The sequence below is a fragment of the Madurella fahalii genome, assembly GCF_045866475.1.
Source record: "Madurella fahalii IFM 68171 DNA, scaffold_1, whole genome shotgun sequence".
Lineage (NCBI taxonomy): Eukaryota > Fungi > Ascomycota > Sordariomycetes > Sordariales > Madurella > Madurella fahalii.
In genome coordinates, this window is record NW_027263971.1 from 3,877,041 (window position 1) to 3,899,225 (window position 22,185).

The following is a 22,185-nucleotide window of genomic DNA, read 5'->3' on the forward strand; positions in this document are numbered from 1 at the left end:
ACGGCCGTGACTCGCTGCGCAGTGAGTGAGAATGACCCCTTTTTGTTTCCCCAAAGCACGCCTCAGGCAGTTAGTCTGCCCTGCCTCATAATGCTTGCCCGAACCTTCGCCCCAGTGTGGCTAAAAACCTGCCGTGCCGTACGCCTCAAGGAGACAAAAAAGAAAAGGAAAAAAAAAAAAAAAAAAACAGAAATATGCAGCAGGAAGCGACAATGGCCGCTTAAGAAAACTGGTTTGGGTGTTAGCACGGAAGCTCCTGTTGTTCAACTCCAATCGAGGGACGCTCACCTTCCAGCGGTTGCCGCAAACGGTGCACTCGCAGAAGGTTGTCATCGGCTCATCGGCCGAGCGGGTCTGCGCCTGGCTATACGAGACCTTCTTCTGGCCACACTTGCCGCACTTGAGCGCGTCGCTAATGGACTTCTCGGCCTGGGGCACCTGGGCCTTCTTCATGTTCTCCTTTTCAAGCTCCAGGTCGCGAGCACGCTGGGCATCCGACGCCAGCTCCTTGTCGGTCATGACGACAAACTTGTCGGCGGTGATGTCGCCAGAGAGCACACGACGGCCCAGTTGGGCGTTGTCCTTGCGCTTCAGGCTGGTCATGAGACCGCGGATCTTGCTGCCGTAGGCGGGGGTGTCCTTGTAGACTTTGTAGGCGGCCGCCTCCACCTCCATGGCGCGCTGCAGCACTTCCTCGATCGACTGGGTCGAGCGGTACGCCAGGCCATTGTACAACACGCCGATGCTACCGTCACGTGCTTTACTGCCTGTCCGGGCGATGTCCACGTTGTCAACTTTGAAATGCCTCTTCTCGGGATCGCCCTCGTAGGGCTTGCTGTAGGACGACGAGGGGGGTGCCGGGGAGCCCTTGGGAGTCGGGGACTTGCTCTGCTCTAGCTTGCGTTTCTTTGCATCCTTTGCAGCGTCCACATTCTTCCGCCACTTAGACACAATCTCGGTGGCGATGCGAGCAATGTCCTTGTTGGCATTCGAGCGCAGTTTACCCACGACGACGCCAGCCTTGGTCGACTGCAAGTTGTCGGTAAGCACACGTAGCCTCGCACCAAGAGCGCTAGCTGCGACAAACTTACACGGAGCTGCTCCTCGGTCGGAGCCTTCTCCTTCTTGAGCTCCTCAAGCAAGCTGATCACGGTCGTGGCTGGCTCGCTAACAACGGCCTTGCTCAGCGTATGGATGCGCTGGCTTAGCGCCTTGTCGTCCATGTTGAGGCCGAGACTTGCGTTGCTCCGTGGTCAATGACGTTTTTTTCCCGCCGGTCGGTCGGTCGCTGGTTGATCGCCCGCTCGTTCAGTGGCCAAGGAAGAGCACAGCACCAAGCCGACCGCTCACAAGCTAAATGTCCAGTTAATCGAATAACCTGGGCAACACCGTGATCGGGTGCTGCTGGGGTGGCCCGCTGCGATTCTTGAAGAGCCGCCGCGGAGTGACCTTGAAGAAAGGCCACGGTAATGTTGGGGAATCGGTGGAAGGATGAAAGAAGGTTCCCAAGCATCTCGGAAGAAGGCCGTGTGCAATCGCACGCCCCACCTTAGGTCCCATGCTGACTGTTTAGCCGGAGATCATCCGAAAACCGGGTTTCTCCGGTGTAGAGCAACCTCAGGTCTTCAAAGGAAGGAAAGACGGGCACACAACAGGCTCTCATCACGGACAAAGCAAGCACCATAAGGCACTGTACAGCACGTTATCACAGCTGGGTATTCCAGGGATCAAGCCCCTGACTTCGGTGCCTTACAACAAAGATCCATCCTTGCCTTGCTCCCTTTTTCGTCGCACAAACCATGAAAGCATGACTGCACGTTTTGGCCTATCAGTACAGTAATTACATTCCAATCAAACCCGGCTCGTCTTGGTCCCAGCGCTTGGGTGGTTCTTCTCTTCCGTCTGGTTTTCTCCCTCTTCCTTGACCGATTTCCACTCAATGAAGCACGAAATGATCGCAGCCAATGCCCCTAGCGGTAGTGACATGGTAAACACCTCGATCAGCGCCTCGTTGTAGATCTCCAGCACCTGGGGTAGCATGTCGGCGGGCACCAGCTGGCGGAAGGCGGCCGCGCCGCCGTCGATGAGCTTCTTGATGTCCATGTCGGAGAGTACGTGCGACGCTGTGGCGCGGAGCAGTTGATGCTGGAATACGATGTTCCCGATCGAAACGAACACGGCAGCGCCAAGCGACTGGGCGGCAACTACGGCAGATGTGCCTATGGCCGCCTCGTCCTCGCTGAGTACCGTCTGCACCGCTGTGAAGCCCTGCTGGATCGACATGCCGAAGCCCGCGCTCGTTAGGGCCTGGTAGCCTACCCACTGTGCCGTCGTTGTGTCGACGCGCAGCAGCGTCATCAATCCCAACCCAACTGTGCCGATGGCGCTCCCGACCACAGCCGGAGGCGTCGCATATCCAACCTTGGATACGAAAATGCCTGCGCCTACAGAGAAGAGAGCGTTGACAAGGAAGAAGGGGATCATGTCGACTCCCGACTGCATAGCGCTCTCGCCGCGGATCGCCTGGAACCAGATCGGCAGGAAGAAGGTCAGGTTAACGAGCGCCCCGTACATCGTGAAGGCTTGTCCGCACGAGGCTGCCACGGTGCGCTGCGTGATGATCCGGGGCGGTATCAATGCCCCGTCGCCTTTCCACCATTGCCACAAGGTGAAAAGAATGCCCAGGACCCCGCTGCCGACGAGAAGCCCAATGACCTCCGTGCTGGACCATGCGATACCCTGCGTGGTCACCTGGAATGCAATGAATAACATGATGCAGGCCCCGATGATGAGCACATTTCCTACAAAATCGAGGTCCATCAAGCGTTCGAAGAACCCGCGGCGGGCGTTCGCCTTTTTCCTGGGATTGAAGAAGAGTATCATCGCTGCCATTGTGGCCCCTCCAACCGGAAGGTTAATGTAGAAGCACCACCGCCACGTCTGTTTGCCGTCAGCAGAAGACCCCCGGAGGACTGGCAAGCCAGCTACATACCACAAAGTCTGTGAAGACACCGCCCAAGAGGGGCCCAATCGTGGCGCCGACACCGAACCTCGACCGGGTTAGCATGCGCGATGGGTGAGAGAACGGAGCGTCTTACATGAGACCGACCACGGCCATAAGGATGGGCCGTGCCTGGAGGGGAACGGCGGCTGCTACCACAACAAAACTCCCGCTGGTAATGCCCGCGCTGCCAAAGCCCGCAATCGCACGCCCGACGATTAAGGTCCTCGAGTCCCCCGCGACTGCACAGAGTAGCGACCCGATTTCGAATATGAACAAGGCCACGAGATACGATATCTTGACCGAGAACATCGTGAAGATTTTTCCAAACAGAGGCTGGAAGGCGCAGGCCGTCACCATGTACGCCGAGCCATACCACCCGATATCGGGCGTCGATTGGAACAGATGCGTGATGTACGGGATGGCCTAGGGAGTTGCTGGTCAGCACGAGAAAGCGAGGAATGGGTCAGGGCGGGGCGCCATCTCACCGTGGAAATGATGGTCCGGTCAAGCGAGATCAGGAACACGGCAAGCATCAAGCCAACCATCAGGCATACGAGGGGAAACCCTGTGATGAAGCCGTCATCGTCGCCCGCAGCTGAACCTGGCTCCGATGCTAGATTGCCTGCTGCCGGAGCCTTGCTCCGTGATATTGGCTCGGCTGGAATGGCGCTGTGCTCCTGCCGTGGCCCTGGACCGAGCGGCCAATCCTGCCGCTGCTCATATGGCAGCATTGATCTTGTATCTGTGCTGAGGCTGGTCAACAGCGACAATGGCGATGCCGTATACCTCAGCGATGCCCCGGATGGCGTTGGCGCTGACAGCACCGGACAGCTCTGCAGTCCGCCAAGCTCGACATTCTCTCCTTCACCGCTCACCGTCGCGCCGGCCTTCGGCTGGAGGGGCATTTGACCGCTTTTCCCTATGGAAGTGCATCCCCGCTCTCCCGGGCGGCTCTTTCTGCTGATTTCTCGCCACTCGCGCATGCTCGTCGAGCCTGGAGGACATCTGCACCCGCTTTGCCAGGGGGGGTGCCACGATTCGGGTATCGTCTCCGCCACGGGCCGGCCCGGCGATTCGCTGTCGTTGTCGGGCATGCTGGGTACTACTACGTTTGCCGGATAGGAGCAGAACAAGACAGAAAACCATAGGATGCGGTGCAACTTTCATCTCCGCAGTAGTGCGGGGGGTCTGACGGAGTTGGCCCAGTCCGCCCCTTACTTGCGCATGGTTCAGATCTATGGATCAAGATCTCCGATGACAGCGCCCAAGACCGTCCCTTCGTGGCCAGTTATTGTTTACTAGTTGAGACAGTGGCGGGGTCGGTAGAGGGGGACTAGCTGCGCATGCCCATCACGGGGTGGAAATAAGCCGAGTGCTCAGGCCACACCAGCTGAACGGAATTTCGTTGGGTCACGAACTGTGCAACTACCTTACAGTAGTGCTGCGCGTACTTCTAGTTCCGATATGATCAGCCCCTCCTCTTGAGCCGGCGCTGTCCGGGTGGAGGGAGCTCGTGCACGGAGCGCCGCGTCGGCACAATCAACCCTTCTTCTCTCCCTCCTCTCCCCTTTTTTCTTTCGACCGGGCGGATGGTCTGCGGTCAGCGCTGCCTGTTTGCATTCGTTCCCAGCGCCCTAGTTCGTGATCGATAAGGTCTGTTGGAGAGTGGCAGGCGGGGGAGTGAGGCTGTGGGCGGTATGCTGCTCTGTTTTTCTCCCCATCAGGTGCGGTCTGAGATCTGACGGAAAAATCTGACTCGCATCAAGGTCCGGTCCGATTAGCACCCAAGTCTAACCGTAAGGCCGAACTGGTCATATCCAACTATCCGCGAGCCGCGCAACCACTAGTGTGGAGCGCGCATATGCAGTGTGCGAGGCAGCGCTCACATGCAGGAGAGTGCCCAGGCTGGAAGAAATACCTAGCTCTCTCAGGGGCGTGGGATGGACAGAGTCCCGCCTCGCCCTTTTTGACTTCAAGGCGATAACCAGATCCACCCAGGTGTGTGGCTAGTCACGGCTGTGCAAGTCTCGCAAGCAGCAAAGGGCTTATCTTATATACGTGTCGCCGTCCCTCCGGATCTTGTGGCCCTCGGAGTTCCTCGGGTGGGTCAGATATGTCGTTTATAGTCACAAGTTAGTCTGGCCAGGTGGCTTTGCCCTTGCAATTTCTCACAACACGAGCCAGACGCACACTTCTTTCCGGTCCCCCGCGCCAACCCATCGCGCCCAACCTGGCTTCTATTCCACAGAACCTCGTTGGCTTGGCCAAGGAACTGTGACAATATGCCGGAAATTCTCTCAAAGATCCGTCTTGTCCCTATCCTTGTGGTAACGACTGCCGCCTCCTGGGGCTACGCGAAAGAGTACCACAAACCTACAGTGCGGACTGTGTTGCTATCGTTCACGGTAACCGTTTTCCTCTACTGCTGTGTCTGGCTGAGCTGGCTTTACCCTTTCTACTTTTCCAAGTTGCGCCATATACCCACCGTTCCTGGCTTCCCGCTCTGGGGTCATTTCATTCCCATCATCACCCAGGAGTGCGGCGTGCCCCAACGGGACTGGCACAGAAGATACGGCCCCATCATTCGCTACTTCTTCCCCTTCGGCTCCGAGAGGCTGTCGATAGCCGACGACGAGGCCCTCAAGCACATGACGGTCAAGAACCCCTATAATTATCCCAAACCCCTGCGTGCCAAGCTGTGGATGGTCCGCATCCTCGGCGAGGGCGTTCTCCTGGCCGAGGGGCCCGACCACATGAACCAGCGGAAGCCCCTCGCGGCGGGGTTCTCGATCCAGTCGATCCGCTCGCTCATGCCCATCTTCTGGGAGAAGTCGCTCTTGCTGGCCAATCTGTGGGAGATGGAGATGAAGCAGGCGGGCGTGACGACCAAGTCGTTCGAGGTGCTGGATTGGCTCAACCGGTGCACGCTCGACATCATCGGCAAGGCCGGGTTCGGCTGCGACATCAACTCGCTCGAGGACGCCGACGTGCCGCTCCGCCAGGCGTACCGGCTGGTGTTCAACTTTGACCTGGCGTCGCACGTGCTGCACGGCATCCAAGCCTTCTTCCCGGCGTCCAAGTACATCCCGGCGCAGATGAACCGCGACATCGACAAGGCCCGGAACATAATCCTCGAGAAGGCGACCGAGATCATGACGGAGAAGCTCGACGAGGCCGAGAACAACACGACGGCCAAGGACATCCTGGCGCTCATCGCGAGGGAGAACAAGAAGCTCAAGGACGCGGGGGAGGCGGGCCTGACGTTCACGACGATGCGCGACCAGATCATGACGTTCCTGGGGGCCGGCCACGACACGACGGCGACGGGGGTGGCGTGGACGATCCACCTGCTGACGACGCACCAGGCAGTGCAGGCGCGGCTGCGGGCCGAGATCCGGCAGCGGATGCCCTTCCTGTTCGACCGGGGATTCCGGACCGACGTGGCGCGGCTCGCGGCGGCGGCGGACCCGGACCAGCTGCCGTACCTCGACAAGGTCTGCCGCGAGTCGCTGCGCTTCATCCCGCCCATCCCCATGACGGTGCGCGAGTCCATCGAGGACGACCGCCTCGGTCCCTACGACATCCCCGGCGGCACCGTCGTCTACGTGCTCGCCAACACCATCAACCGGCTCGAGTCCTTCTGGGGCGACACGGCCGACCAGTTCGACCCGGACCGCTGGGACGCCCTCCCCCCCACCGCCGTCCCCACCGCCATGATGACCTTCCTGCAGGGGCCCAGGGGCTGCCTCGGCCGCAAGTTTGCCGAGGCCGAGATGAAGGTCATCCTGTGCTGCCTCCTGAGCAAGTTCGAGTTCCAGCGCGACTACGACGCGCCGAACCCGGAGGACTGGAAGATGTGGCGGCTCGTGCTGCGGCCCAAGGACGGCGTGACGGTGAAGGCGACGCTTTTGTAGATTAGGAAATCTCTTGTGTGTCTTTGGCGTCTGATTGCAAGGGGGGGGAATGGAGGGGAATGGGGCGGGAAGGAAAAGTGTCATGGCATCAAGGTAATAATTTCATTTAGAAGCCATTTTGGTGTGTAGGTGTTGAGTTTCGGGATTCCAGGTTTTCTAGCTAGGAGAAAGACCGCGCGGTGAGCTTCAAGTCCTTGGTTATGGTGTAACAAGTAAGAAGAATGCATTTTTAGACTGTAGTAACTCTCTTGCGGGGCTATTGCCCCTGTTGTTTTTGTCGTCGCCGTTTGTTTTCTTTACTTTACTTTTATCTCCTTTTCCTCTCTCTTCCTCGTCAATTCCCAATTCGCTCTCATTATTACAGCATTGTCTTCGTAACGTTGAGAACCCCTGAAGAGCTTTGGTGAATAAGCCCTGGGGGAGTGTCATTGCTGCTGCTGCCAAGTCCGCACATACAGGCTCACGAATAATCTCAGGCCGAGCAGTACTCTTTCGCATTAAATTCCGTTTGCGATTGTTTCTACTAAGTGTTATTAATTATGTAATACGGAGACAGGTGTATGTTAAGCCGACGACCACAACTACCCAGCGCTGATCCCCCCCTTGGCTCTCCTAATACCGATACGCAAACGCTAATTCATGTTCCATGGCCATACTGTCACATGACACAGCCCCCATTATCCCCGAGTTCGGCGATCCCAACGATCCCTATTGCCACGACCGATGCGCCTACTCAAACCCGACATGTCAGGAGCCCTTCTCCCGACAGCATCTCCTCCAAGTCCTTCAGGGATGGGCATCGTTGCCAGGCACGGGAGGAACGGCAGGCACACCCGGCACAGCCTGCACGGGAGGCACGCCAGGAGGACCAGGGACGGCAGGTGGGCCGGGCACGGCAGGCAGAGCCGGTGTGGCGGACGCGCCGGCCTCGCCAGCCTCTCCGGCCTCGGCGGCCTCGCCAGAAGCCTTGGCTTCACCCGATGCCTTGGCGGCGCTAGATGTCTTGGTCTCACCAGCTTCCTTAGTCTTATCAGGTGCGTTGCCAATCTTCAGCCACGACTGCTTGCTCTCGGACTTGGCGCCGGCGGCGGCCAGCGCAGAGGCGTTCTTGGGCCCCGTGCTGTCCACGTCGACGGGGTTGCAGACGCCGGCGCCGACGCAGCCAACCTCGACGTTGATCCAGGGGGTCTCGTTCTTGGATTTGTTGACCTCCACCTCGGACTCGCGCATCCTCTCAATGTGGTCGCCGATGATCTCTAGGAACCGCTGGAAGCCCCTGAGGAACTCATTGTCCTCCTCCTCCTCGCCGCTAGGGCTGCGGGTCTGCATCTGGTTGACAGCAACACCCGGAGTGCGGATAGGGGCGCCGCGGACTGTGCCGTGGAGGGTAGAGAGGACAATGGCAGCAAAGGTAGCGACTACGACGGTGGTGTTTGGGCGCATTGCGTGTGATTTGATGTTTAGAAGTTGGTAGGGGTAGCAAAAAAGCCGATGGAGGAGCGGGTGGAGGAGCAGATGAAGAAGTTGATTGAGAAGCTGATGGAGAGGCTGATGGAGAGGTTGATGGGGAATGGGGAAGATGATGATGAAGTTGGCAGCGGAAAGATCTTGCGAGACTAGGCAAGAGAGAAGTCGAGAGGAAACAGAGAAGGTTTGGGTTCCCAGGCGAGGGATGTGCTGTCTTTTTGTACTGGGAGAGGGCAGGATATGCTTCTTGCCACGTCCTTGCGCGCACCTGCTCTCGACGTCAGTTCCTCGGCCAACACTCCGATGCGGCAAGCACGCAATCCTAACCCACCAGGCGAACGAGCGTCAAAGGCAAACTCTGCCAGACTAACAGCCTTGGATAACCAGCTGGCCTCTCAGTTCCTGGCTAGAACAAGGCTAAAATAAGGCTTTTCAGCAGAGCACGGGCCGCACAGGAGGTTAGCATGGCAGTGCCCCAGAGAAGGGTGCAGCATTGCGTGCTGAGTGCCTGGATCTTCTGTCGTCTTGCTGAGAAATCATGCCTGTAGCGTGCTACTAGTTCCGTAGTGCCTCACTCACGGCTAAAAATCCCCAGAACTAGTGTCGGATTGACCTCATAGCGTAGCTTCCCGAAACTCACGGTCACCAACTAATGACTAACGGCAGGACGCTAAGTCCTGGATCTTCATCACGCAAGAAATAAACCGCTAAGTCCTGGGTCCTCATCACGCGAGAAATAAACCCCGGCCTTCTGAACCTCGATCTACTCACATTGTTTACGTCTTGGAACAGAGTCAACCCCCAAAAGAGTCCTCGACAGAACATCAACTCCTTCATCAAATCGGACCGAATCCCCTCATCGCCAGTCACAATGCGGATGCTTACGGCTTTCGTCTTCACCCAGGTCAGCCTGGGTGCCGCAGCCATGCCCATTCCACGGGACGGCCGCGTCCCCATCTCTGAGACCCATTCCATCCATACCCACCTTCCCATGCTCCCCCCAACCCAGAGCACGCTCGTTACAGTCACCACCACGGGCAAAGAGACGACTACTCCCACGCCGCATCTCCAGTCTCGGATGAATATCGACTGGCAAAAGATCGCAGACAATGTCCTGAAAGATACCCACCGGGCAAAACCTAGCATCCCCCGGCGGTTCGCCAATATCCGGGCCGCCCCCACGCCACATCTCGGGTCCCGGATGAATATCGACTGGCAGAAGATCGCAGAAAATGTCCTGAAAGACACCCATCGGTCAAAACCCAGCAACACGCGGCAGTTCGCCAATATCCCCCTGGCTCACACGGCCGTCGCCGCGCCGCATCTCCGGTCCCGCATGAATATCAACTGGGAGAAGATCGCAGACGATGTTCTCAAAGGTACCCACAAGGCGAAGCCTGGCGTCACACGCCCGTCAGCCAAGATTTCCCGCGCTGGAGCCGACGTCACCCGCAACGAGCGTCCCCAGGCAATGATCAAAGCGACGCACCATGTCAACGCTCAGCAACGGCAAAGTTCCCGCCAAGGCGCCATGGCACAGACCTCCAAGGACCTCTCCGAGCTTCTTGGGGAGGACGACGAGCAGTGGCAAAAGATCCGCGAGGATGGCATTGCGGAGGCAGCTAAGGCCGGATCGGCGGGCATCGCCGAGGCCGCCAAGGCCGGGGCCGTCGCGGTCTCAGACGCTGCCAAGGCCGGGTCCGTCGCCTTTTCAGAGGCTGCCAAGGCCGGATCGGCCGCTATGCCAGAGGCGTCCAAGGCAAGGTTCGAGGCCCACTCAGAGGCTGAAAAGGCCAGGCTCGGGGTCATCCCCGAGGCAGAGCAAGCCAAGGCGGAGGCCCTGGGGGGGGACACATTGCAGAAGGCCCGTGTGGACGCCCTCGTGGAGGCGGAGAAGGCCAAGGCTGAAGTCTTGGAGAAATTGAGGAGCGGCAGCTGGTGGGCGCGGCGCCGCAACGCCAAGGCAGCGTCAACAACCACTGCGTAGGCCGTGCCCAAGACTAGGAAGGGGACCTAAGATTGACGTTTGTTGTCAGGGTTTGGTGATGGTGAGATTGTCGTTCGACTGAAAACAACCGTTTTTCATTCCTTTTTTTCTTCCTTTCTCCCCCCCCCCCCCCCCTTTTTCAGAACAAAAGAAAAAAGAAGAAAAAAAATGTGTTTGTCTGTTTTTTGTTTTTTATTTTCCTTTTCCGGCTTTAATTTATTTATCCCTCACCCATTTCTTGTTGCTGCCATTGGCACAATCGAGGTTGGAGATGATATTTTGTATCCGGGGCAAGTATGTTAAACTCAGAGCGGTGCTTTCTTTAGTGTAATGGTATCGATGAAATGCGAAACGCTTCAAAGCTTCTATAACCCCGTCTATCCTATCATCCTCATAATGGAACAAATGTCGGAGTCGTGACATGCCCGAGTAGACGTCTAGTGTACAGATTGTTGGTACATGGGGAGGAGTCGCTCATGGAATCTCCTACGGCGCCTTATTTCCGTTCTTGGGGGCAAAGGCAAGATGGTAAGTCTCGAGCTGCTCGCGGGTAATTTTGCCGGGACTCTTGACCGAAAGGTCTTCGCCTTTCATGGATTTAGGAAATGCAATGACGTCGCGGACCGAGTCCGTGTACGTGAGAAGTGCAACAAGCCGGTCAAAGCCGAGAGCAAAGCCGGCGTGGGGTGGACAGCCGGCACGCAGAGCCTCGAGAAGATGCGAGAACTGGGCCACGCCCTTGTCGGTCATCTTGAGGATATCTCTCATGACGTGCTCTTGAAGCTTGGCCACGTGAATACGGCGACTGCCGCCGCCCAGCTCGACCCCGTTGACAACCAAGTCATAGTGGTCAGCCCTTGCCTTAAGCGGGTCGGTCATGAGCAGCTCGACATCATCGTCCGTTAGTGGCGCCGTAAATGGATGGTGGGTTGCCGAGAAGCCAGCCATGCCGCCCTGGCCCGGATCTGTCTCGTTGTCAGGCGTGAACATGGGGAAATCGGTCACCCAGAGGAACCGGAAACTGGGGTCCTGTGGGAGCAAGCCCTTGGACACGGCTGTCTGGTATAGCAGATTCCTGAAGGTGCCCAACGCCGTCGAGCCCCCTTGGAACGGCTTGTTCTCGCGGGCTTGGAAGACGACAACATCCCCATCCTCCAAATCCGCAAAATCTTGTAGGCCAGATTCCCCGCATTCTAATCCCGCAACACCGTCGTGGCCGAGGGGCGAGAGGCCGCGGAGAGGTTTTTTCGAGTTGACGACGAGAGCAACAGGAGCGCCATCCGGATTCTTTGCTAGGGGAGCTGGGAGCGCCTTCATGAGCTCATCAACAAAACTCAGTGTGTCGCTCAAGTCTTGCTCTCCCGAACTGGGGCGGAATCTGAACGCTTCTACGATAGGGTCGTCGAGGTGGGTGATCATGGAAACAAACGATCGAGGCAGGACGTGGTCAACTCGGTGGATCTTTTATGGTCAGTCGGTTCTAGCGAGGCTGGTCATAAGAAGCATACCTCAAACGGAATCCGCACATCAGGTTTGTCAATCCCGAACCTCGTCATGGCTTCTTCATACGTGATGCGAGGGAATGGACGCTGTTGGTGGCGCTGTTTCTCGCTAGAACCTGCGATATCTGTTGCGCCCTTTCGGGGAATTAGAACACTAACTCAATGAAGGGAGCGGCCCCGCATGCATACCGAGGGTTTCCTGGGTGCGAGATAAACATCACCACCTCTTCTCACAGTGCAGAAATGCGAATCCAGTGAGACCATCAAGTCCGAGATTATGGACTCGACCGTGCGCATGACATCCTGACCTGTGGCAAAAGACATTTCTAGATCAAGCTGCGAAAGGTTAGCCCAACCATGAAAGGCTAGTATTACCGAGACGGTACTGCCATGCCTGTGTAAACTCGGGCTGCCTGTCGGCCCGCAAATCTTCATCCCGGAAACAGCGGGCAAACTGGTAGTACGCCCGAATGCCGCTAGACATGAGGATCTGCTTGTACTGCTGAGGACTCTGTGGTAGTGCATATGCTAGACCTGAACGCCTTGTCGGAACCAGGAACTCTCTTGCTCCCTCGGGGGTGGATTTGAAGAGGATGGGCGTCTCGACTTCTGTGAAGCCGAGGCTGTCGAGAGACTTCCTTAACTGAAGTCCTATACGTGGCCGGGCAAGGAGGCGGCTACGCAAAGCATCATCGAAGCGGATCTGCAGATGTCTCGCCGACGGGGGGAATTGGACGCCATCGGACACAATGATATCCTTGGGGAAGACGTTGAGGGGCTGGATAGTGTCGAGGGTGAGGTCGACGCGTGAGACTTGAACAACGGAACCTCTGGGCTCCGAAGACATCTCTTCTCGCTGAGGGCCGCCGTGAAGTTGAACAACGGTGCCTGTCACCGAGACTGGGCTGTGAAGTGGGATGGCTCGGAGCGCCTTGTTTGCCAAGTGCTCCGGGCTGTCGACCTCTTCGTAGCTCGAAATAATCTGTACCTCAGGTCCGTTGTCGAGTCGTATGTCTGCAAAAACCAGCTTTGAGTGTTTTACACGTTTCCTGGACAGGAAGCCGTGGACAGTGACCTTGTGTCCCTGCCGGAAATTGTGCGGCCCCGATGCCTGAGGAAAGTGGTCTGAGGACATGTCAGGGCTAGACCGTGGGGAGAATCGGACTGGAAACAATGCCTACTGTACTTGGCCCATTCCTCGCGCAGTTGCTGTCCGACGGTTTTCTGGTCATGACCTGCAGTCGCTTCACTGGTGCGTAGCTGGGCACCGCTGTGTATATTACGATGGCGGGACCTCTGCAGAACGCGGTTATGGGCCAATTGAGGATGGAAATAACTTCTGCAGCATATCAATTCCCGCTGCCCGAGGCCACACGAGCGCCTCAGAGAGACGCGTGGTAATGCCATCAGTTTTCGTTGCTCGGCTTGTGCAGCTGTTGGAAGCTGCATTTGACTTTCAAGTGAAAGCTCACACCATGTTTCTGGTACAATGAGGTACCTGAAAAGACCCGCTTTTCCTCAGCCTCTGTTTGGCTCGAATGAAAGGTTAGAGTGGGGCTCCAAGCTCGAGCCGGCAAGCAGCGGCCCTCAAAAAGCTACCACACCCGAAAAAGATTTGAAACTTTTTTCTTCTTCTCTCCATCCCTTCCATTCAAAACAAAGTGAGTACAATCACCCCAACACATAAATCTGCTGCTATTCCGGGAGCATTTCGCTGACTACTTTCTAGATGATGAAAGCCAGCGTGTCTATATGATGAAGCTTCCTCCTTTTGGAACCTCCAAACTCTCCCTTCACGGGGCTCAAGTGGTTTGGTTTGTGATAGAAGGATGGAATTGTGAAATAAGCGTTCGGCGCACCGACCTTGTTACTCATCGGACGCAATGACGGCATCTCTGATTACTCTGAATGGAACGGGTGTTGCACGCGGCCAAGTGGGCGTGTTCCGTGCATACTAATAGGATGTTTTGATTGCACACTCCAGACTGGACAGAGAGGATGGCACCAAGTGGATGCCAACACTGCTAGTCTTGGCTGTGATGCCTTCAATATCTCGACACTGGGATTCTAGATAGTTTATGTGTATTCATAATAACTGACTGCCCGTTCTTGATTTTGGTGATTGGATATGCCATGCGGTGCTCCCTTTGCGAAATCTGCACTAGTCTCAGCAGGCTTCGCTGTTCATGTTTCCTCCCAGAAGAGCAGGGTACCTAGATTAAGAAAAATAAAGTGTATGACGAAGTGAGGTTTGCATTATTCGGAGATTTCCTTGGATGCGAGTGACCTGGATCCGTCCCCATGAAAGACTGTGAAACCAACCCGCTCGAGCTGGCGTCCTGACCCCTGTTTTGGTTTGCCAAGACCGAACGCCGCCCGCCCGCGGCAGTTTCCTTTGACATGGGCTTGTTGGGTCGAATTGGCGCGCATTTTGGCGACTCCGGTACCTTCTGCCTTTGGGCCCCATCCTCTAAGAGCACCACGACGCCCCAAGAGCCTATCGCTGCTTGTGTGGGACAACGCGCGACTGGGCTCAGCTGCGCCAAGGGTCAAACCACTGCCCGCCGCCCGCCGCCCGCTGCCCGCTGCTCGCTGCCCGCTGCCCGACCGTGACCTCATCTCCTCACCAGCCGTTCCTCCCTTTCCTGCCGCGCATTGGAGCAAATCATCATTGTGCCGCAAGACGATCAGCGTTGGCCGTCAATCAAGTCGATTTTTCCGAGACCGAGAGCCCGGCTCCTGCTAGCCACGACTCAACTGCGGTTGTAGCATCTGCTATCGGCCGCCATGGCGAGCTCCTTCGAGAAGTCCGTCAAGGGCGCGACCAAGGTCAAGGTCTGCCGCCTACCCTCATCCCCAACGGTGATGGAGGGGTCGCTAACCGACACCGTTGCTTCAGGCCGCGCCCCCCAAGACAAAGTATATCGAGCATATTCTAGTGGCGACACATTCGGGCGAGGCCGGCGTGGGAGAGGTGTTTAGGGCGCTGCAGTACCGACTCCGTGACTCGACATGGACCGTTGTCTTCAAGGGCCTGATAACAGTCCACCTGATGATCCGAGAGGGCTCACCAGATGTGACCCTAGCATACCTAGCCAAGCACAGGAACATGCTAGCCGTCAGCATGTTCTCTGATGGTTCGTCACAGGCACTCCAAAGCCATGCCGCTCCGTAGCTAACCTCTGTTGCGCAGCACAAACGCAGGGCCGAAATATCCGGCACTACTCCAACTACCTCTCCGAGCGAGCGCGCGCCTACCGGGAGACAAAGGTCGACTGGGTGCGGGCCAAGGAGCCTCGGCTAGAGAAGCTCTCGGTAGAAAAGGGTCTGCTGCGCGAGACAGAGATCGTCCAACACCAACTCACAGCTCTCCTCAAATGCGATGTCAGTGCTTTCCGTCTTTGCTGACCCCAGGCCGGGCCCTTGACGCTCACACTTCATGCAGGTGATGGAAACCGAGCCAGAAAACGAGATCACGATCACTGTCTTTAGACTACTGGTCCTGGATCTTCTGGCCCTCTTCCAGGCTCTGAACCAGGGTCTGATCAACATCCTAGGTGGGAGTTCTCTGCTGGGCGGCACGTAAGTCCGCTCGGGCTAACTGGACGACAGGTCACTTCTTTGAATTGTCGAAAACGGATGCGGAGAGAGCTATGGACATCTACCGCACGTTCACGAGACAGACCGACTACGTTGTTCAGTACCTTAGTGTCGCTCGACATTATGAGCATCACACTAGGGTCGAGGTCCCCAAACTAAAGCATGCGCCGGTCAACTTGGGACGCCAGCTCGAGGAGTATCTGAAGGACCCCGACTTTGAGATCCACAGAAGACAATATCTGGCCGAGCTGGAGGCGAAGAAGTCCAAGGGCGGGTCATCAGGGGCTTCCAAATCGGCCAAGTTCGAGTCTGCGAAAGCCTCGTCCAGCACCAACGCGAATGGGTCGCAGACAGCACCCGCGCCAGCGCCAGCGCCCACCAAAGGACCAGATGCTGACCTCATTGACTTCTTCGAGTCTATCGAGCAGAACCAAACAACCATGGCCGTCCAGACGCAGTCACAACCGCAACCACAGACACAGATGCAGATGGGCATGTCCCCGTGGGGGCCGGCACCGTTCCAACCGCAGCCAACCACGCAACTCCAGCCAAACGGCTTCGTCTCCCAGCCCACGGGGTTCCAAGCCAGTGGACCTTTCCAACAACAGAGTCAGCCCCTGTTCTCCCCGCCTCAACAAACTGCGCAACAACTACAGCCTGCCTTTACTAGCGCCGGGTTTGGGGGATTCTCTCCCCAGCCACAACCTCAGCCTAGCTTCCAGCCAAGCGGTCTTTCCACGATACCACAAGACTCGGTGGCAAGCTTCCAGAGCAGTGCGGCACCTGCTTTCCAGGGTCTCCAGGCTCCGCAGCAGAGCACAAATCCGTTCCGCCAATCCATGCTCATGAACCAACAGACGAGCACCCCCTTCTCCCCCGTGCTTGGGCAGACGAACACGCAGCAGCGCCCGGCAACAAGCCAGTCCACCAACCCCTTTGCCCGTTCCTCCCCACAGGCAACGCAGCCCTTTGCGGCGCCAGCCTCTAACTCGCCGTTCCAGTCCCAGCCTCCCCAGCAGCCGCCGGCGGCGCCGACGACGACGACAGCATCGCCTATGCAACCGCTACAAACAGGCACCAACCCGTTCGCAAAGAACTTTGCGCCGGCCCAGCCGGCCCAACCGACGCAGCAGCAACGGCCCGTCACGGCAGGCGGGATTCTGTCCCAACCGACTGGCAGCACGAACCCATTCCGGCAGGGTGCTTTCGTCAACCATGCCACTGGCCTGGGTTGGCAGCATAATCAGCAACCGATAGGCGGTGGTCTGGATCAGCTCGAGACCATTCCCGTGTTCCCGCGGCCGGCGCAACAGACGCCTTGGCAGCAGTGAGAGATAACGTCTGTTTGTTCGGATCACTATTCGGTGGTTATTTGTCTCTCGCACAACTTATGCCTGCTCTCCGGACTAGCACGCCGAGAGAATGACCTGGGGCAAGCAGCACCAAAAATCTGATAGTATTCAGTGTTCATTCATTTGGCAAAGCATTTAGCGCGGCGTTTTAACATAGGTCTTGTTTTTTTCTGTTGGCTTTTTGTTCCAGGCGGTCGGATCTGGGGACAACTGTTCCTACGGGAAGTCGGCAGAAGCCGGTTGCGGGACGCGGTTTCGGACTCGTAAGCGGAGTCTCTCCTTCGAATAGCGGTTGCAAGTGGCTAGGGATCTAGGCTTGAGGTGGGGTACGATGGGATAAGCAGTAGAATGCCTGTGTTCTGGCAAGCGTAGCTCTCGCTGTAAAATCTAATTTCTTACTCTTTCGCTGCTACCGGTATGGTTTATCCATTACCTATCCAACGACGGTGAGGGCAATTAACCAGTGTTCGAAATATGAAGAGGAAAAAGAGACCGCAGAAAATAACTCATGAGTAACGCCCCTTTTGCCGTACCGATTTGAACCCCCTCTGTTGCACCCTTTCTCCCAGTCTAACACCCCTTTACCCATATCAACGCCGACGCTATGCATACAACAGGTAAATACTGCCAGAAACCCAATTACGAACTTTCTTCTGCCCTCAATCAAGCTCCATCTTGTCACCAACAGCGGCAATTCCGGCGCTAATGGTAGCCACCTCCCCAGCAGAGAGGCCAATGCCCGCCTCCTTTTCGTCCTCGATAAAGACGCCCAGCCCCGCAAAGGCCTCGTACATGACCCGGTCCACGTACTCGTCAAAGCTGTACCCGCCCGTGATGTGCGCCGGGTCGTGGCGGTACTTGTCGATGCCCGGGTGGGTGAGCCCGGCGCGCACCTTGTACCGGCTCGGGACGAAGTCCATGCCGCCAAAGGGGTCGTAGGGGCCCTCGGGCGCGGCGGGCGGCTTCTTCTTCTCCTTGAGCCCGCGGATCGACAGCCGGCCGACGTCGGTCGTCGCCAAGGCCGCGTTGGCCGCCGTCTCGACCACTCGGTTCACCTGCCCGCGCTTCTTGAGCTGCACCCGCTGTTGTTGTTGCTGCTGCTGTTGCGCCGCCGCGGCGGCGGCGGCGGCTTCGCCTTGAGCAAGGCTGTCCAGCTCCATCTCGCGGCTGCGCTCGCGCTCGAGGCGCTCCTCCTCGGCCTCGCGGATGGCCTCGACGCGCCGCTGCCGCGCCGCCTCCCGCTCGGCCGCCAGCCGCCGGCGCGACTGCTCGTCGGCCTCGCGCCCGGCCTTGCGGTTGCGCTCGATGTCGGCCTTGTGCTCCGCCTCCCACCGCTGCAGCGTGGCCTCGGCCTCGCGGCGCTTGGCGTCGGTGCCCGAGACGAGGTCGAAGGTCAGGTCCTCGACCATCTGCAGGTAGTTGTTGTAGTCGAGCAGCGTCTCGAAGTCGTCCTCGGCCTGGTTGAAGACGGCGGCGACGCGGCGGCGGATGTCGACCTCGCGCTCCACCGACAGGTCCCCGAAGAAGGCCGACCGGAAGCCCTTGCGCCGGAGCGTCCGGTGGCAGCCCGCGTAGGGGCACTGGTTGGGCCCGTCGTTGAAGAGGCGGTTGACGCAGTTGACGCACATCGAGTGGTAGCATTCTGGGTTGATCAGGAACTCCATGTCTTTGTTGAGGTAGCGGATCGTCTTGCACACCGGGCACATGTCGTCCGAGGTGAGGACGGGCAAGGCCGACGAGCCGCCGCCCACGGCATTGCGCGGACCCGGTGCCGCTTTGCGCGACATGGTAAAGCCGTATTAGTGGTTTTGATCGCCTTTTGTTGCAGAGGGCGTTGTTTCGTAGTTGTTTAGCGGGGTCTGGTGGTCTTTCTTCGGGGTTGCTGCTTCACCGTTGAAGCGGTTGAAGGGTGGCAGAGGTGGCTTCCTGAAGATGATTCGCCTCGAACTACAAACACCCCATTTCTGCCTATAACCCTAACCCCTATATTGAACTCCGGCTGGCTTTCGAGGCTGCCGTTGGCCGCATGCAATCCACCGCTTCCTCCAATCAGAAGCGCAGGTCCGAAGCCCACCTTGTCTCCCCTGCCACAGCTCCAGGTCTAGCGGGTTAACCGCAAAGTCAGCTGTAGTTGATACATATTTTAAGCCCCCGGTCCGTCAGACTTTCTTTTTGTCTCCTTTCTGCAATCTACATTCGGTAACCAGTTGACTGAGAAACTGGTTCACAAGCAGTGACCGATTGGGCATCAATGTACGCATTGCGGCGTGCGCTGACCAGCTTGACCTCTTGAAACGCTTGTGTCTCAACAACGGAGCGCAGATAGTTAGCATCAAGGTTGTGGTTTGGTAATAACCGAAACTTGGAGTTCAAATTTCTAGCATATCGATCTCGATTGCCCCAGCATCACAATGTGATTGTCAGGGCATCGATGCCGGATACAACCGCAATGCTGAACGTCGAAGTCGCCATGCATCAGAGCCTAACCTGCAAGAGCTCACAATCCCAAGCCACTCAAGACGGCCGCCAGACTTGTGTGGTTGGTCTTGATAGAACCTAAAGAACTAATGAAGTCTGCTAGGCAGCCGCTGTCTAATAGGATGATGATTGATCTCCGTTAAAACATCAGACCGCTGGGGTACTCTCACATTGCCTATATTAATATATGACTATATCGCCTTCGCTTCCCACAGCGCATAGAACCTTACTCTGACCACACACCCAGTCCTTCCTGAATATCTTGTGATGATGTCGGGGTACGACCTTGAACATCTTCGAAAGCAAGCCCAACACTGGTGGGAAGACGCGTTTGTCTCCACACCATACTCCCAATCTCCTTCAGATCGATTATCTCGTCAGCAAGTCCAATCTCTCCTGGGACGCGGCCCTAAGAAACCCCTGGTCCCTCAAGGATGCACCTCTCGGAGATATAATCAAGGAAGACAAGTCCCTATCTTTCACTCGGACTTGGTGGACCTCCGGTCGTTGCACGTCCTTCACCCTGAGGGTCGTGAGGCAACTCCAGGAGTATGACGCGGCATCGTTTGACTTCAAGTTCTATGACCTCAACGGCCACCGCGTAGCCCGCTGCGCCAAGACCGGTATCTTGATCGATTCGAGCTCGGCGGTCGAAGTCCTCGTCTTGAAGGACGGCGAAGAGTGGCTTACTTTAGATGAAGAAGGAGGGCAGCCTGCAGGGAAGTGGGTGAACGGGAAGTCCAAGTTTGAGAGAGACAACAACCGAGGGGAACGTCAGCAGGTACAATACAAGCTCATCAAGTTCCTGCAGTCTTTTCGGAATGGATCTCTCTGGGTCTTGCCATGGCAAGAATGAGCTGACAGCTTGTTTCTAGAAAGTATCGGGAGACGAGATCACTCTTCACAGGTGTATGGAGATCTGCTTGCTGGATATCAAGAAAACATTCGAACCGCTCTGTTTGTTTAGGTATGGCACGGGTCCCTGATCGCACGATGATGCCAAACTGACCGAACTCCAATCCAGGTCGTTTGAGAATGGCCGGGCGAAGTTCAACGGCATGATCAAATGGCAGCCTGCCAAACACAACCTAATCTTGGTGAAGAAGCTGGGAGTGAGGGACAATGACACCATCGTCTTCGACAAGGATGGCAACGAGAAAACCGAGAAAGAATGTGTGGAACTCGTTCGACGCTTCGTGGTCGAGCACGGAAACGAGAAACAGTGGAGATGGGGCCAGGAAACCCACCGACCTTGTGATATCCATGACAAGCTGTGGGAGGCTGCCAAAGTCTGCTGGGGACGCCCTCGCAAATTGTAGAATCAAGACTGAGGGCCCAGTAGAAGACTACGAGGAATCTTAAACCCAATCCAAATAATGAACGGCCTGCGTTATACTGACCGAGGCCGATAAAATTGCTGGGTGATGAGCTCAGGGCTTGCAATTCGGATTGGTGAGAGCTGGGTTGTAAATTTTGCTTCCAACTCCTCTATATATATTTATGCATCGGTTTTGATACAGCTTGTTGTTCTACTTGCCGATGCATCAGCCGAGCATTACGAGAACTGGTGTTGTAACTTGGAGAGGTTAACGTACCTTAGGTGCTGTACCTTACATGTATGTAGCCAAGTACAGTCAGTACATACGTTACAGAAACTTGGGCTGCGAAGCTTCTGGGCCTTGCTGGGCATGCTTCGCGGTGTGGGGCTGGTAGCTTAGGGAATGCGGGGCAGGGAGGGGCTGAAAAGCGTTGCCCCACCATGAGCTTCTTGCTTGAGCTCACTTTCCATGAATTTCGAAAGACTTGTTGTAGCAAGAGCATCTCCGTTGCGGTGCGTCTAGCAGGCAATATACCCCAACGCAAACAGCACCCAACAAACAAGCAAACAACACCAAGCCCAAAATGACTGATAAGGGTACGTTCCCGACTTGGTTCCCATCTCAAAACACTCACGACTCAACGCATCCCTCCCTTGCCCCGCGCATCTCCTTCCCCTCAGGGTAACCGCTTCTAACCACCTCTCTCCCACCCAACAGAGCCGACCGCCGCCGAAGAGGCCGCGGCGCGGGCCAAGGAGCAAGCAGAGCAAGCGGCGCTGCCGTACAAGTGGACGCAGACGATCGGCGACCTGGACGTGGCCATCACGGTGCCGGGGAACCTCAAGGGGCGCGACCTGGCCGTGTCGTTCACCAAGACGGGCATCACGGCGGGGGTCAAGGGGCAGGCGCCGATCCTGGAGGGGACGTTCCCGCACGCGATCCGGCCCGACGACAGCACGTGGACGCTGACGACGGGCGCCGACGGCGCGAGCAAGGTCATCGAGATCCACCTGGACAAGGCCAACAAGATGGAGTGGTGGGCGCACGTGGTGACGAGCGCCCCCAAGATCGACGTGACCAAGATCGTGCCTGAGAACAGCAAGCTGTCCGACCTGGACGGGGAGACGCGGGGCATGGTGGAGAAGATGATGTACGACCAGCGGCAGAAGGAGCTGGGGCTGCCGACGAGCGAGGAGCAGAAGAAGATGGAGATTCTAAAGAAATTCCAGGAGCAGCACCCTGAGATGGATTTTAGCAAGGCAAAGATTAATTAAAAAAAAAAAAAAAAAAACATTGGGCGGGGAAAAGGGACGCGGAAATTGTGGGTTTGAGTTTCTGGTTTGTACGCGTAAGACTTTGAAAGATAGCTATTACGGTTGCTGGGAACGGGTATCCTAAGGAATTGTTTAGTATGTTAATATAGGGGAGAACGCAGTCACGCATGGCGTGTTGCCCACAAGACAACAAAATAACCAGGCACAAAGTAGGACATCGAATTCTATTGCGGTTATCATCTACGGCCTGTAAAATAAATGTGAGGAGTGAAACGAATCGCCGAGACC

At 56.8% G+C, this 22,185-nt stretch overlaps 10 protein-coding genes across 10 annotated transcripts; 5 read left to right on the forward strand and 5 right to left on the reverse strand.

Annotated features, from left to right (window-relative positions):
- Positions 1 to 220: 220 nt before the first annotated feature.
- On the reverse strand, positions 221 to 1,223 carry tfs1 (transcription elongation factor TFIIS; the record flags this gene model as incomplete). The annotated part of the gene is made up of 3 exons (XM_071056630.1): positions 221 to 229; positions 289 to 1,029; positions 1,092 to 1,223. The coding sequence occupies 3 exons, from the start codon at positions 1,221 to 1,223 to the stop codon at positions 221 to 223; spliced, it is 882 nt and encodes a 293-aa protein (XP_070912731.1).
- Positions 1,224 to 1,851: 628 nt separating this feature from the next.
- MFIFM68171_01209 (Major facilitator superfamily domain-containing protein) lies at positions 1,852 to 3,909 on the reverse strand (the record flags this gene model as incomplete). Its single annotated transcript, XM_071056631.1, has 4 exons — positions 1,852 to 2,940; positions 2,993 to 3,050; positions 3,099 to 3,427; positions 3,490 to 3,909. 4 exons carry the CDS (start codon positions 3,907 to 3,909, stop codon positions 1,852 to 1,854), a joined length of 1,896 nt encoding a protein of 631 aa, XP_070912732.1.
- Positions 3,910 to 5,286: 1,377 nt separating this feature from the next.
- MFIFM68171_01210 (Cytochrome P450 monooxygenase) lies at positions 5,287 to 6,918 on the forward strand (the record flags this gene model as incomplete). Its single annotated transcript, XM_071056632.1, has 1 exon — positions 5,287 to 6,918. The coding sequence occupies one exon, from the start codon at positions 5,287 to 5,289 to the stop codon at positions 6,916 to 6,918; it is 1,632 nt and encodes a 543-aa protein (XP_070912733.1).
- A 786-nt stretch (positions 6,919 to 7,704) lies between these two features.
- MFIFM68171_01211 (uncharacterized protein) lies at positions 7,705 to 8,361 on the reverse strand (the record flags this gene model as incomplete). The annotated part of the gene is made up of 1 exon (XM_071056633.1): positions 7,705 to 8,361. The coding sequence occupies one exon, from the start codon at positions 8,359 to 8,361 to the stop codon at positions 7,705 to 7,707; it is 657 nt and encodes a 218-aa protein (XP_070912734.1).
- Positions 8,362 to 9,256: 895 nt separating this feature from the next.
- Positions 9,257 to 10,372, forward strand: MFIFM68171_01212 (uncharacterized protein; the record flags this gene model as incomplete). Its single annotated transcript, XM_071056634.1, has 1 exon — positions 9,257 to 10,372. One exon carries the CDS (start codon positions 9,257 to 9,259, stop codon positions 10,370 to 10,372), a length of 1,116 nt encoding a protein of 371 aa, XP_070912735.1.
- Positions 10,373 to 10,858: 486 nt separating this feature from the next.
- On the reverse strand, positions 10,859 to 13,281 carry MSD1 (aspartate--tRNA ligase msd1; the record flags this gene model as incomplete). The annotated part of the gene is made up of 5 exons (XM_071056635.1): positions 10,859 to 11,833; positions 11,881 to 12,009; positions 12,064 to 12,210; positions 12,269 to 12,999; positions 13,056 to 13,281. The coding sequence occupies 5 exons, from the start codon at positions 13,279 to 13,281 to the stop codon at positions 10,859 to 10,861; spliced, it is 2,208 nt and encodes a 735-aa protein (XP_070912736.1).
- Positions 13,282 to 14,661: 1,380 nt separating this feature from the next.
- Positions 14,662 to 16,805, forward strand: MFIFM68171_01214 (ANTH domain-containing protein; the record flags this gene model as incomplete). Its single annotated transcript, XM_071056636.1, has 5 exons — positions 14,662 to 14,709; positions 14,774 to 15,011; positions 15,068 to 15,258; positions 15,320 to 15,431; positions 15,487 to 16,805. 5 exons carry the CDS (start codon positions 14,662 to 14,664, stop codon positions 16,803 to 16,805), a joined length of 1,908 nt encoding a protein of 635 aa, XP_070912737.1.
- Positions 16,806 to 17,485: 680 nt separating this feature from the next.
- TFB3 (TFIIH/NER complex subunit) lies at positions 17,486 to 18,613 on the reverse strand (the record flags this gene model as incomplete). Its single annotated transcript, XM_071056637.1, has 1 exon — positions 17,486 to 18,613. One exon carries the CDS (start codon positions 18,611 to 18,613, stop codon positions 17,486 to 17,488), a length of 1,128 nt encoding a protein of 375 aa, XP_070912738.1.
- A 644-nt stretch (positions 18,614 to 19,257) lies between these two features.
- MFIFM68171_01216 (uncharacterized protein) lies at positions 19,258 to 20,623 on the forward strand (the record flags this gene model as incomplete). Its single annotated transcript, XM_071056638.1, has 4 exons — positions 19,258 to 19,365; positions 19,669 to 20,085; positions 20,180 to 20,271; positions 20,329 to 20,623. 4 exons carry the CDS (start codon positions 19,258 to 19,260, stop codon positions 20,621 to 20,623), a joined length of 912 nt encoding a protein of 303 aa, XP_070912739.1.
- A 583-nt stretch (positions 20,624 to 21,206) lies between these two features.
- Positions 21,207 to 21,897, forward strand: MFIFM68171_01217 (Nuclear movement protein nudC; the record flags this gene model as incomplete). Its single annotated transcript, XM_071056639.1, has 2 exons — positions 21,207 to 21,219; positions 21,341 to 21,897. The coding sequence occupies 2 exons, from the start codon at positions 21,207 to 21,209 to the stop codon at positions 21,895 to 21,897; spliced, it is 570 nt and encodes a 189-aa protein (XP_070912740.1).
- Between the last annotated feature and the right edge of the window lie 288 nt (positions 21,898 to 22,185).